At 46.6% G+C, this 12,127-nt stretch overlaps 2 protein-coding genes across 9 annotated transcripts in view; one reads left to right on the top strand and one right to left on the bottom strand.

Moving 5' to 3' along the window:
* RAP1GDS1 (Rap1 GTPase-GDP dissociation stimulator 1) overlaps positions 1-2,099 on the top strand; it is a 115,070-nt gene extending 112,971 nt beyond the window's left edge. For all 8 annotated transcript variants that reach the window (XM_077300828.1, XM_077300826.1, XM_077300827.1 and 5 more), the window contains one exon: positions 1,329-2,099. In XM_077300828.1, coding sequence (XP_077156943.1) covers positions 1,329-1,456 — 128 coding nt within the window. In that variant the 3' untranslated portion in view covers positions 1,457-2,099. The remainder of the gene's footprint in view (positions 1-1,328) is intronic.
* Positions 2,100-3,710: 1,611 nt separating this feature from the next.
* The window catches only part of TSPAN5 (tetraspanin 5), an 80,430-nt gene continuing 72,013 nt past the window's right edge, over positions 3,711-12,127 (bottom strand). Inside the window, exon 8 of the mRNA XM_077300834.1 lies at positions 3,711-11,948. Coding sequence (XP_077156949.1) covers positions 11,883-11,948 — 66 coding nt within the window. The 3' untranslated portion in view covers positions 3,711-11,882. The remainder of the gene's footprint in view (positions 11,949-12,127) is intronic.

Genomic DNA, 12,127 nt, shown 5'->3' with positions numbered 1-12,127 from the left:
AACATTTTTATAGATAATTCTCAAGATTCTGGGAGGCCCAATGGAAAGTGTTATGGCCATGTTCCTTGGCTACAGCTGGGGTAGTCAACCTGTGGTCCTCCAGATATCCATGGACTACAATTCCCAAACGCTGGCAGGGGCTCATGAGAACTGTAATCCATGGACATCTGGAGGACCACAGGTTGACTACCCCTGGGCTACAGCAAACCCCGATGGCAGGCTTGTTGACACTTTATTAATTTCAGACAGTCTGTTGCGCGCTAGTCTGTGGCAGAAAAATCAAACAGAAGGCTACAGCAAGTTGATCTTTAATTCTGGCATAAGCTTTCATGAGTCAGAGATAGCTTCATTAGATGCATGTGAGATCTGACTCACAGAAGATTGTGATGGGATAAACAGTTAGTCCATCTTCCGCCTTGCTGCCAGCCCCACATTTGGTCTGGGCCAGCCGGCCGGCCATGGAGAACATATTTTCTAGCTTGAAATCTGCAGTCGGGTGTCCTGACCCTTTAAGGGAGCTGTGCATGCCCAAGATGTCCCACCATTCACATCACATGCTCCAGAGCATGGATGCATTGAAGGAATTGAAGTCCGTGAGCCACGGCAGACAAGGCAGTGCTGTTCAGTGAATTTTCAGAGGTTTGCCAACTAGCGACGTGATCCTTGAATGAAACCTTGATAAAGCGTTATGCAATGGATCGTCTGGCCAGGAAGGAGGCAGACTGTGGGGAAGCAGTGCTGCATCCTTTCTTTGAAAGAGAGCTTCAGCCCACCTCCAGGTGAACAGAGTCCTAATGGTGGTGCATAGCAAAGAAAAGGATGCTGGAAACAGCATCTCTCACTTCCCTTTCAGGATATGCTGATTCATTCACACTGCAGCCTCTATTTCACACATGTACAACACCTTTCTGGCGTAGCATGAGGTACTCTCACGGGGACCCCTCCCAGACTTACAGGCCCACCATACCTCCCATGTACTTCCACACAGAACGTATTCACATCTTTCAGGATCCAGGCAGCCCTGCTCATCTGTTCCTCCCCTCTCTGGGAAAGCTGCAGTGCTGAAAGGCTCTTTGTAACATCAGAGAGGAGCAGAGCAGGATTCCACCTGGGAGAAAGCAGTCACTTGAAAAAAATTCACCCCAAGTTGGGAGACGCCTACCCCCCACCCCCGGCATGGTTTTATTTTCCCCTACGGCCACTGCTTTTCTGCCGGCGTTTACAGAAACCTCTGCTCCTTTCAGCCTCCCGGGGAAATCCCAGCCGAAAGAGCAGGTGTGTGCAGAAAGGCCCAGCAGGGAAGTAACCATCTTGCTTCTGTTTGACAGAACTCCTCCACAAGGAAGTGCAGAGCCTGGCCTTTCTAGATGTCGTATCAAAACTCCGCAGCCACGAGAACAAAACAGTCGCCCAGCAGGCTTCCCTCACAGAGCAGAGACTCGCCGTGGAGAGCTGAGGAAGGGGGCCGCCCTCCCCGTTCCACATCGTATCTCATCACGGATGTCACCTGCGTCCCGTCCAGCTGCTGCCCCTGCTTCGTTTCCCCCCCCACCCCACTGTGTCACCTGTGCATGTATGTAACATTCCCACAAAGTTCAAACCACTGTAGGTACCTGTCCAAAGATTTCTAAAAACCCATAGCTGATTGTCATAACACAATCCTGTCTCTCACACCACCAGGCGCACATGCGCGCGTGCACACACACAGACACACAGACGTACATAGTCTCCAGCCCTGTCGTCGTTCTACCCGTATTCTCGTTGCTTGGGCCACATAGTAGAATGTGCATGTTGTAGACCTATAATACTGTAAAAGTGATACTTACATTGATGATGCCTCCCCTCATTCCCTCTTACTCCATAACCGTGTACTGCTAACTTAGGGACAAAACAGGAGGCAGCGAGACCCGGCTGGACTGCCTGCGAGGGGAGATTGCAGAGGGGGGGAAAGGGAAGCACCTTCTTCGGGGTGCTTTAGAAACAAAAGCAAAAACAGGGGTGAGTGAAGGAAGTCTTGCTGCTCATTCACTGGCCTTGCCTATTGATGTCAACCCCGTGGTACCTAGAGGTAACAAATAAATTCCAGTGCTCACACTTTACCTGGTGGTTTGTCCTTTTTTGTAACCGTGTAACTCGGAGAGCTGGCGGTGGCGGTGAAGTCACCTTCCAACGCCACCAACTTACAAGTCACAAGTTGGCATAACTCATCTGCAACCAACTTGCAACTAATCCGGGTGTGTTCACCCTGCCCAGTCCTCCTCTTGGAGACTGTTCTTCAGAAGTGAAATCGGTTTCGCGGTCCGGTTCAGTTGCAAGCCTTACAGTAACCAACGCTAAAATTATACAAACTTCATACCTGGAACTCATTCTTACAGAATGACACCTAAACTGGTTTCTCGTGTTGCCTCAAGATTGTGAAGTCTTCTGTGAAGATTGTGTCTTGCGTATCTCAACTGGTTCCTCACTGCCTTTTCCTTGCAAGCAACCAGCCTCTTGCAACTGCATCCTGAGCCAATGGTTGTCCAGCCTCTGCCTCAAGGCCTCCAGCTTTCTACCTGCCGACTTTCTCCTAGTGTGTTACTCACATCTACATACCTGTCATTTAAGCCCATCAGATTCAGTCTTACCTTCTGAAGCAGCAGCGGACACATCCTTGCCCCCTTCTATCCTATAGTCCTTCAAGTATGTGTCTCCTTTCAATCTAAAGGTATCCACTTCTTTCATCTTTTCCTTAAGGGGCTTTTTCCAAAGCCCAGTCTTCCTTCGTTGCCACTCTCTGGTACCTTCAACTCTGTTTACAGGCCTTTGGAAGTGCAATAGTCAGGCAGGACACCCAACTTCACGTGTGATTTGACTATCGCCAAATGGTAAAACTATTACTTCAGTATTCAGTATTCAGGAGACTTGTGTTGCTGGTGGAATGTGCTGTCCAGTCCCCGCTGACTTCTGGCAACCCTGTAGGGTTTTCAAGGCAAGAAGAAGAAGAGTTGGCTCTTATATGCTGCTTCTTATCTACCCAAAGGAATCTCAAAGCGGCTTACAGTTGCCTTCCTTTTCCTCTCCCCACACCAGACACCATGTGTGGGAGGTGAGGCTGAAAGAGCCCTGATATTACTGAAGAAGAAGAAGAAGAAGAAGAAGAAGAAGAAGAAGAAGAAGAAGAAGAAGAAGAAGAAGAAGAGTTGGTTCTTATATGCTGCTTTTCTCTACCCTTCCTCTCCCCACAATAGACGCCCTGTGAGATAGTTGAGGCTGAGAGAGCCCTGATATTACTGCTTGGTGAAACAGCTTTATCAGTGCTGTGGTGAGCTCAAGGTCACCCAGCTGGCTGCACGTGGAGAGCAGGGAATCAAACCCGGCTCACCAGATTAGAAGTCCACATTCCTAGCCACTACACCAAGCTGGCAAGACGTATTTGGAAGTGGGTTGCCTCTGCCAGCACATCACAAGCCTGGAATTTCCTGGAAGCCTCCCATCCAAATACACGGTTGACCCTGTTCAGCTCCCGAAATCTGATTAGAGCGAGCTAGCCCAGGCCATCCAGGTCATGTCTGCTTGGATTAAAGCAGCCTAAAAAAATCACACTTGCCATTTTTGCTGCTGCATCGCAATACTGATTTGTGCTCAGCCTGTGACCGGTTGCAATCCTGAAATTCTCTCCCCGCCTCCTCCCACCCTGGAGAGCGAAGGCCGCAGCAGTAGTCAAACAGTCCCAGTCATCACTCCATTTTATTTATAAAACCGTAATTAACTAATGAATTGCATATAAAATGATTTACTTCAAGTAAATACAGAATACTGCACAACTAGTAAAACTATATGGTCCATCATAAACGTATTAAAACATTCCTAAAAACTGCATCTTCTATATTCAAAATAAAATACAAAGAGCATGACAAAGACCACTTTCAATACCTCAAACACCAAAAAGTTGTGTCGACTTCCTTGTATGAGTCCAGTTACATCCACCCAAACCTGCATGGGCTACAATACACTGTAATTCTGGTGTGAAGGATGATCAATAAGCCAAAGCCGGGGGGGAGGGGAGGAGCCTGTCCATATTTGGACTGAAAGTGACCTTCCAGCAATGAAATAATAAAACCTCAGTCAAAAGTGTAGCGGCATGCACTTCTGTTAGGATAATACTTTCCATCCGTAAGTTTAATTGGCTTTTACAATCAATTTTGCAATTTACAAGACTCTCTTGACACAGGGGGATACATTCATAGAAAAAGAAACACAACACAATGGTAAATACAGCGAGTGCCTTTCACTGGCATGCAACCATTTAGGGGAGAGAGTCACTCGGGAGTCAATAAGCATGTTATTGTACTACAGCAAGGCGATCTAGAATCCAGACCCCGTCCTCTTCGAGGTTTCCGCTGGAACAGGACAAGTTGTTCAGGATCATGTTCCCTGGACTCCCATATGATGCATTCAGACACTTAAAAGGTACTGTTTCTTGTCACCGTTCTGTACTGTACTGGAAGCAGCATTTACAGTGCTTTGGTAGGTTTGCTCCTTAGCTTAATTAGGCATTCAGATTTATCCGGTACAAACACACACACACACAGAAACACATTTTCCATTCCCACGCCCAACTACATGCCCTGCAATTTCATTCAAGTTCTCTGCTGTAACCTAAGCTCAACCTTTACACTGGTAAGGCCATTCTTGGCAATTCCGTAGAGCAGGGGTAGTCAACCTGTGGTCCTCCAGATGTCCATGGACTACAATTCCCATGAGCCCCTGACAGCAAATGCTGTCAGTGGCTCATGGGAATTGTAGTCCATGGACATCTGGAGGACCACAGGTTGACTACCCCTGCCATAGAGTACTGAAATACATTGCTCCTTTTCCCACTTTTCCCACTACAACATCTTGCAAGGAAGGGGAGGCACCAAACATGGAAGCAGAACTGCAGCAGAGGCACCAGCCCAGGTCAAGACTTGCTCAAGACGAAGATCCCATCGCCATGATAAAGGATAAAGGTCATCCACCCTCCTGTCCCTACACCATGCAACTTGTGAGGTGGATACGCTCATGGATGCCCAACATGGCAAAGCAGAAGTTCTGCTCTGCACACGCCAAGAGGTATCTTCTCCATGCTTCAAGCAAAGGCAGGAGAATCTTCACTCCAGGTGAATCTCAGAACAAGACTGAAGCCCACCAGGAGGGACCACAAGGCAAAACTCCAGAATGGTTGATGATGCTGCCAGACCTCATCTTGCCTTCAATACAAACACCTCCAAGTCCTTCTCTGGCTCCAGTTTTAAGTAGAGCCTTAGAAGAGCTCTGAAACTGCGGCAACATCTCTCTCCCTGCTGTGGGAAGGACGAAGACCAATCTGTTTCTCCTCGTCCCCTTCCCCAGTCTCTGGAACGTGGTTAGATTTGTGTTCCAGTCGGCAGGGTAGCTGGGGCTTAGCGTTCTGCCTGGCTGCCAGGCACCCCACGGCCACCCTACACGTTGCAAAAGTAGATGTGGCAGCATTTTAGATTTGGAGGGGGTGGGTGGGAATGAGAGACCCTACTTCCCACTGCAACAGAACAGGAAAAGGAATTGAGGGAGAATGCCTGCAGTGCCACAGTGGAGAACACAAGAGGGGCCAGCAACCAGGAGCAGTCAAGTAAGGGAGCTCTGTGTGTGTGTGTGTGTGTGTGTGGAGATGACTTACAAATAGGTCTGTCAGTTATCGGGCAATTTAGAAAACTGTTGAGGGGGAGAGAGAAGAGTATTTTCCTGAGTATTGTCTTTTTCCCCTTCTAATCCCTGGTCCACTTAAAATTGATCCTGAGAGGAAGCATCCATTACTTTAAACCCTTGGCCTACTTGCAACTGATATCTGTGCATCACAAATGAGAAATAGTAGTGGCGATTCTCAATTTAAAGGCAACACTTCCTACCAAAAATCTCTGCATCTTGCCTCTAGAAAAAAGGCTGTGTGTCTACATATCCTCGGACAGGTAGGTCTGTGGTACTTTGTGTAATTTAAGAGTCTAATTATAGATGAGCCAGATGTCAAGCATTGCAAGAAACTTGACAGTGTGTGCACATCACAGATCATGTCCGCTGAAAGAATGAGGCACCGTCATCACATAGGCTGTGGGACTGGTTGCCGATCCTCAAACCACATGTGCCCCAATATAGCCCTGCAACTATTACCCCCCCCCACACACACACACAGACACACACTCCATTCTGCACAGCAGAAGTGGCTGCATTGCTGAGTCACACAAGGTCTGTCAGGACTCTGCTGGATTTAGCAGCCATGCTCCTGCACTTTCACACATTAGCTTTCATTTATGGCACTCCTGTGAAATATGCAGGGGCCATTTTAAAAATATGCTCTCCCCCTCCCAAGCTCCATTTTACACTGTTTTTCAGGGTACCTCTTCTGTAGAATACGTGGGCCAGCAAAGAGCCATTAAAGGGAGATGCCCTGCAGGAGCTCTCTCTCTTTCTCTGTTCTTAGGAAGAACAGGGAGGACCTTCTCAATCCCAGTTACACAAGGAATTATCATTAAGCCCAGTAACAGGAGATTTAGGCATGCCAGCCTCCAGGTGGGGCCTGAGGATCCTCCAGAAATTCCAGCTCGTCTCCAGACTAGAGAGATCACTTCTCATGGAGTAAATGGTTTCGAGGGTGAACTCTCTAGCATTGTCCCCCACTGATGTCCCTGTCCTAATCAGGCCCCATCCTCAGATCTCCATGAGTTCCCCCCCCCAAAAAAAAACAACAAAAATCCTGCCAGATGCCAGGAAGGACCTGACATGCCTAAGGAGAGTAGGCCATAATATTTACCTACAAAAGCCTCTTGGCTTTGGTCTGTGTGGCCAGCAAAGAGCCAGTCTCATTATCAGGACAACACTGAGCTAGAATGAGCAGAGGAAGCTGCAACAGAGCAGGCAAAAGGAAGAGTTTCGTAATCTTCAGGAACTTAATCTGCATGGTTTTCTCAGCCTGTTCCGTTAAGCTGCACTTCTGCTTTGCAGACACTAGATGGCACTCTACTACAGCATTCCAGGCTCGAACCAAAAGAGCCATGAAGCTGAGTCTTTTCAGTTTGAAAATGAACAAGCAAACCTGCAGGGTACATCCCTTCTCAGTATAAATAACACATTTATGATGATTCACAATCCTGCGCAAGGATCAGTTCACTGGCATGCTATTACGTACACTACAATGATTATTTACACTCCATGTGGAACCTGGCCTTAACAGGTCCCAAGTCTTGGTTTCATGACACGCGTATAACAGCATCGTGTTGCAAAGGACTCAGAAGAGAACCCAACAAACAGTTCCCACTGCTTTGAACAGGACTTGTAAGAACAGGAGCTGGGAGGCTTCAAACAAGAGTGGTCTATTGAAACGAACCTGATATTTGTAGCCATTGTGGAGACATTTAAACAGCAGCAAAACTCTCTCAGCCTCCCTTCTAGTACAGTCCTATGCAAAATCACTCCAGTGGGCACAGGCTGGAATAATGCCACAGAAGAACGGAGTGTCAATTCATCTGCCCAAATTAACTAGCTGGTCAAGGAAGCACATGCACAATGGACAGCACAATATGAACATTGCCCGAAGAATGGGGGGAGCAGGCGGGGGGGGGGGGCTTTATCACTCCACCGCCATGGAAAAAGACATGCATGCCACGCAAATTCTAAGGTGCATCCCCAACAGTTCCGAGAGAGGTAGCAGGCAATCCATTCCAAAACTTGGATTCATTTGTGGCTTCTTAACCTGGAATCAAAGAATTGAGGCTTTTGAACTCTGGTGCTGGAGAAGACTCTTGCGAGTCCCTTGGACTGCAAGGCGGACAAACCGGTCAGTCCTAGAGGAGATCAGCCCTGCCTGCTCCTTAGAAGGCCAGATCCTGAAGATGAAACTCAAATACTTTGGCCACCTCATGAGAAGGAAGGACTCCCTGGAGAAGAGCCTAATGCTGGGAGCGATGGAGGGCAAAAGAAGAAGGGGACGACAGAGAATGAGGTGGCTGGATGGAGTCCCTGAAGCAGTCGGTGCAAACTTAAATGGACTCCGGGGAATGGTAGAGGACAGGAAGGCCTGGAGGATCATTGTCCATGGGATCGTAATGGGTCGGACACGACTTCGCAACTAACAACAAAACTGGAATCTTTTCCTGGCCCTCAGGCACCAACTTCATAGAACCTTTCCCTTGAAGACAATGCAAAGGGCTACTGATTTTTCATCAGCCACTTGGAAACAGGGAACAAGGAAACGGGGTGGGGGTGGGGGGTGGGAACGGCAGGGACCTATTTCAGTGCCCAAACACTCGGCTATGAATTTGATGCACAGAGACCCAATTGGGACAGTCTGCATAACTCTTCACATCTGAACCTTAAATGCCTGCGAAGCACCCATGTTAGAAAACTGCATCAGAAGAGAGGCTGAACCTGCTGTTAGCCATGGCAGGAAAAAGACCCAAGCACAACACTTTTCCTCCCTGGGCTAAACATTTTGATCAGGACCTTTATTTGAGTTGTATGTGGGGATTCAAGCAGAGTGATCTAATGTCACGTGCAATTTGGCTCAAACATAAATGGTCTGGGCCAGGGGTAGTCAAACTGCGGCCCTCCAGATGTCCATGGACTGGTGGAGGCTCATGGGAATTTTAGTCCATGGGCATCTGGAGGGCCGCAGTTTGACTACCCCTGCTCTATGGCAACTGTATACCTGAACAATGCTTGTTTGGATTCGTAGAAACCATACAGAGACACTAGCTGGAAAGACTTGTGAAAATTTTCTACATTTACAGGTAAATGCCAGGCTTGTAGTATTTGAGAACTGAACACAATAACAAGATTGTTACCAGGAGTTTTTAAAAAGAAAAGAAAAACATACCAAACAAGGAAATGTGTGTTAACTAGATACTTACAATAAAGGTTGTTTTTTTTTTTTTTAATAAACATGGTTAGTTCTTAATCTCCTAGGGAAAACAGACACATGCATTGTGCAAGTATAGGACAATTCTGGGAGGAGGGAATTACCATCTTAATTGTCTGTGGCATCCTATTTTCTGAGTCCAATTAGACATCTCTTTAGGCCACAGAATTCGACCCAGACATGCAGCATCAAGGGTTGGTTGGTCCAAAGGATAACCACAATAAGCTTCACCACACAGTGGTGGCCCAGTGACAAGAAAGCTCTGTTACGAGACAAAACACAAGTTGCCACATGGAAACTCCCCCCCCCTCCCACTGCAACACACATGAACTCACACTTGACAACCGGAAAAGGAGCAACAAGAAGAAAAGCACAGGTCACAACAAAGCTGCAGGATGTACAAGGACATTTCCCCCTCAGAAACCTGAAACAGCAGCAGAAATAAAAATGAATGTTTCTTTCAGTATATTCACTGGGTGCACCTGATATGCTGGCCTTGTGGACATTGGACTCCATTTCTAGAATCTGTAACTCCCCAGCTGGTAAAAGCTAGAAGCTGCCTCAGAACATTACTCTTTTTTCCCCCCAACTTATGCTTTATTTTGCCATCCAGAGGTGAAGAAGAAGAAGAAGAAGAAGAAGAAGAAGAAGAAGAAGAAGAAGAAGAAGAAGAAGAAGAAGAGTTGGTTCTTATATGCCGCTTTTCCCTACCCGAAGGAGACTCAAAGCGGCTTACAGTCGCCTTCCCTTTCCTCTCCCCACAACAGACACCCTGTGAGGTGGGTGAGGCTGAGAGAGCCCTGATATCACTGCTCAGTCAGAACAGCTTTATCAGTGCTGTGTTGAGCCCAAGGTCACCCAGCTGGTTGCATGTGGGGGAGCGCAGAATCGAACCCAGCATGCCAGATTAGAAGTCCGCACTCTTAACCACTACACCAAAATGAAAAGTTATGTTCTGATCACTTTTAGCAACTGCTCCACTCAAGCGAATGGAAGGGGAAAAAGGCTCAATGACCTAAAGAATCATGCAGAAATCCTTTATAACAACCTTGTAGAATCACCGCAGCTGATTTCCAGAAATTCATATTAGAGAGGAAGGAGCAGTATACAAAATTCAGCCAAACCGATAATATTGGGGTTTGTTATGAATGAGGTCACACCAAGGTAAAACTGAAGTTGGAATGCTGGGACAAAATGGCGGCCTCCAGACCAGCAAGTGCCCACGAAAATCAAAGGAGGTTTTCTGTTGTAGTTCATCTTGAATATACTTCAATTTTCTTTCTTGAATTAGGATTTTTAAACAGCTGTGCCTGGAAATTTGTTTATTCGAAGGTTCTCCATGCTTATTAAGACACTCAAAATGATCCCCAGCCATATACTCAAAAATAAGTTGACTGAATTTCTCTACAGGTTCAGGCCCCTCTTGAAGAAGACTCAATGAGAATTAAATGCAATACTCATCCAGAAGGCACCATCAAATTAGTGTTTTCCATTGCTACTTAAAAATAATTTTCATACAGCTATCCCCGGACCCTAAAGCACATTCACCTAGAATGCAGTTTCATTACCTCAGTGAAACCTGTTTCTGAAGGAACCAAAAGCATATGCATAATCACAGTTGTAGAGGGACTTCGTAGTTCTTTCTTTCTGAAGTATCTTCCTCAAGGTGGGTTGGTAAATGTCTAATTGCTACCGCGTACTTCTTTGAGGCTTTTAAAAATACACAGGTAAAGCATTACCGGTTTTGATCAGGAAGAGAGAAAGGATTTTTAAATAGATGCAAATGTGTCTATGGGGCCAACAGAATGGAATGGAAGCAGGGGAGGGGCGACACATTTCCCCAATCTTTACAAAACGAGGAGATGTGAATGGTTCATCAGTTGATCCACTTTTACTCAAATAAATAAGCGAGTTAGAATTGGAAGCCTACTCAGAAACACAGATACAAAAACAAAGCCCCACTGAACAGATTTCAAAGATTATAGGCAACCACATGCAAGAAAAGAACGAGAGACGGAAGTTCCCCCCCCCCCCAAGAAGAATTTTGGGGGCCACATTATACATTTGCCCAACTGTGTCAAAGTCTACCACAACAATGACCAAAGACTATACCAAATAAATGTACTTTCACAGAATCCATACCTCTAACCCATAAAATTTGGTATACTGTGATGTGTTTTCCTTTTAAGTTTACCCTAGTTCTCATTCTCTTTATTACAAAGTTGGTCCAAAGTGTCACTCTTTATACACTGCCACCTGTTAAAAGTTGTCATAAGTGATCGTAACCACTTTGTCCCTCAAAGTTTGTTGCCTTTAAACCTCACATTCATTTGTCTCCCTAGCAAAAGGCTGCAAGAGGATAAGAAATAAAGTTCTTGGTCCCCAGCAGAGGGCACGGTGGAGCAGATCTTTACGCTCCGGAGGAAGCGGGATTATTTCTTGCTTTTAAGCCACGCAGCCAAAGAAGCAGAAAGTGGTTTTGTGTTTGATGGGTTTCTTTCCAGAAGGACTTTGGAGCCTCTTTGTCTGCTGAAAACACACCATTCCTTTGCAGTGCTGTGAAGAGGAAAATTGCCTCGTTGTCGGCAGCCACAGACAAGCTTGTGCCATGGAGGACAAACGGCAAAACGCACGAAACTGTGCAGCGGTGGCTGAGATCTCATCAGCACAGGCCATTTACCAGACAGGAAGGAGGAGTTTCCACCCAGGACTCAAGTCAAGGATACAGTAGATAGAGATTCACGGCTCAACACATTTCAGACTGGAGGTTTGAGAGAGTTTTGTCAGCAAGTCGGCGGTGGCTGTAGCTGTTTCCCTTGGAAAAAACAAGGGCCCACTGCAGTTACAACAACCTGGGACAGCTCAGGCTTCCCCATCCCTTGTTTCTACGCTTCTGGGTGTCCGGCAGGCACGCCAGTCGGAGGTTTTAATTGCTGAGATGGCCCAGTGTCCTCTGCTGCTTGGGTCAGCAAATTCACCAGCTAGCTCTGACAGCCTCTATATCACTAACCAGGTTCTGAGCCAGGCATATCCCAAATATCTGGAACAAATCAGACACAAATCAAGACTCAACAGTAACGATCTAGTAGAACTACAGCATGCATTTTTTTTCAATACAACAGCAGCAATCCAGACTCCATTTAATCTCGAGTATGCCAGTAAAATTAGAGGGAATCATTCCTAGATTAAACTGATCATGGACCACAGTTAAAGGCTGGC

The sequence above is a fragment of the Paroedura picta genome, chromosome 10 (assembly GCF_049243985.1).
Source record: "Paroedura picta isolate Pp20150507F chromosome 10, Ppicta_v3.0, whole genome shotgun sequence".
Lineage (NCBI taxonomy): Eukaryota > Metazoa > Chordata > Lepidosauria > Squamata > Gekkonidae > Paroedura > Paroedura picta.
Note: the sequence above shows the minus strand (reverse complement) of the source record. Positions and strands in the feature narration are given on the sequence as shown.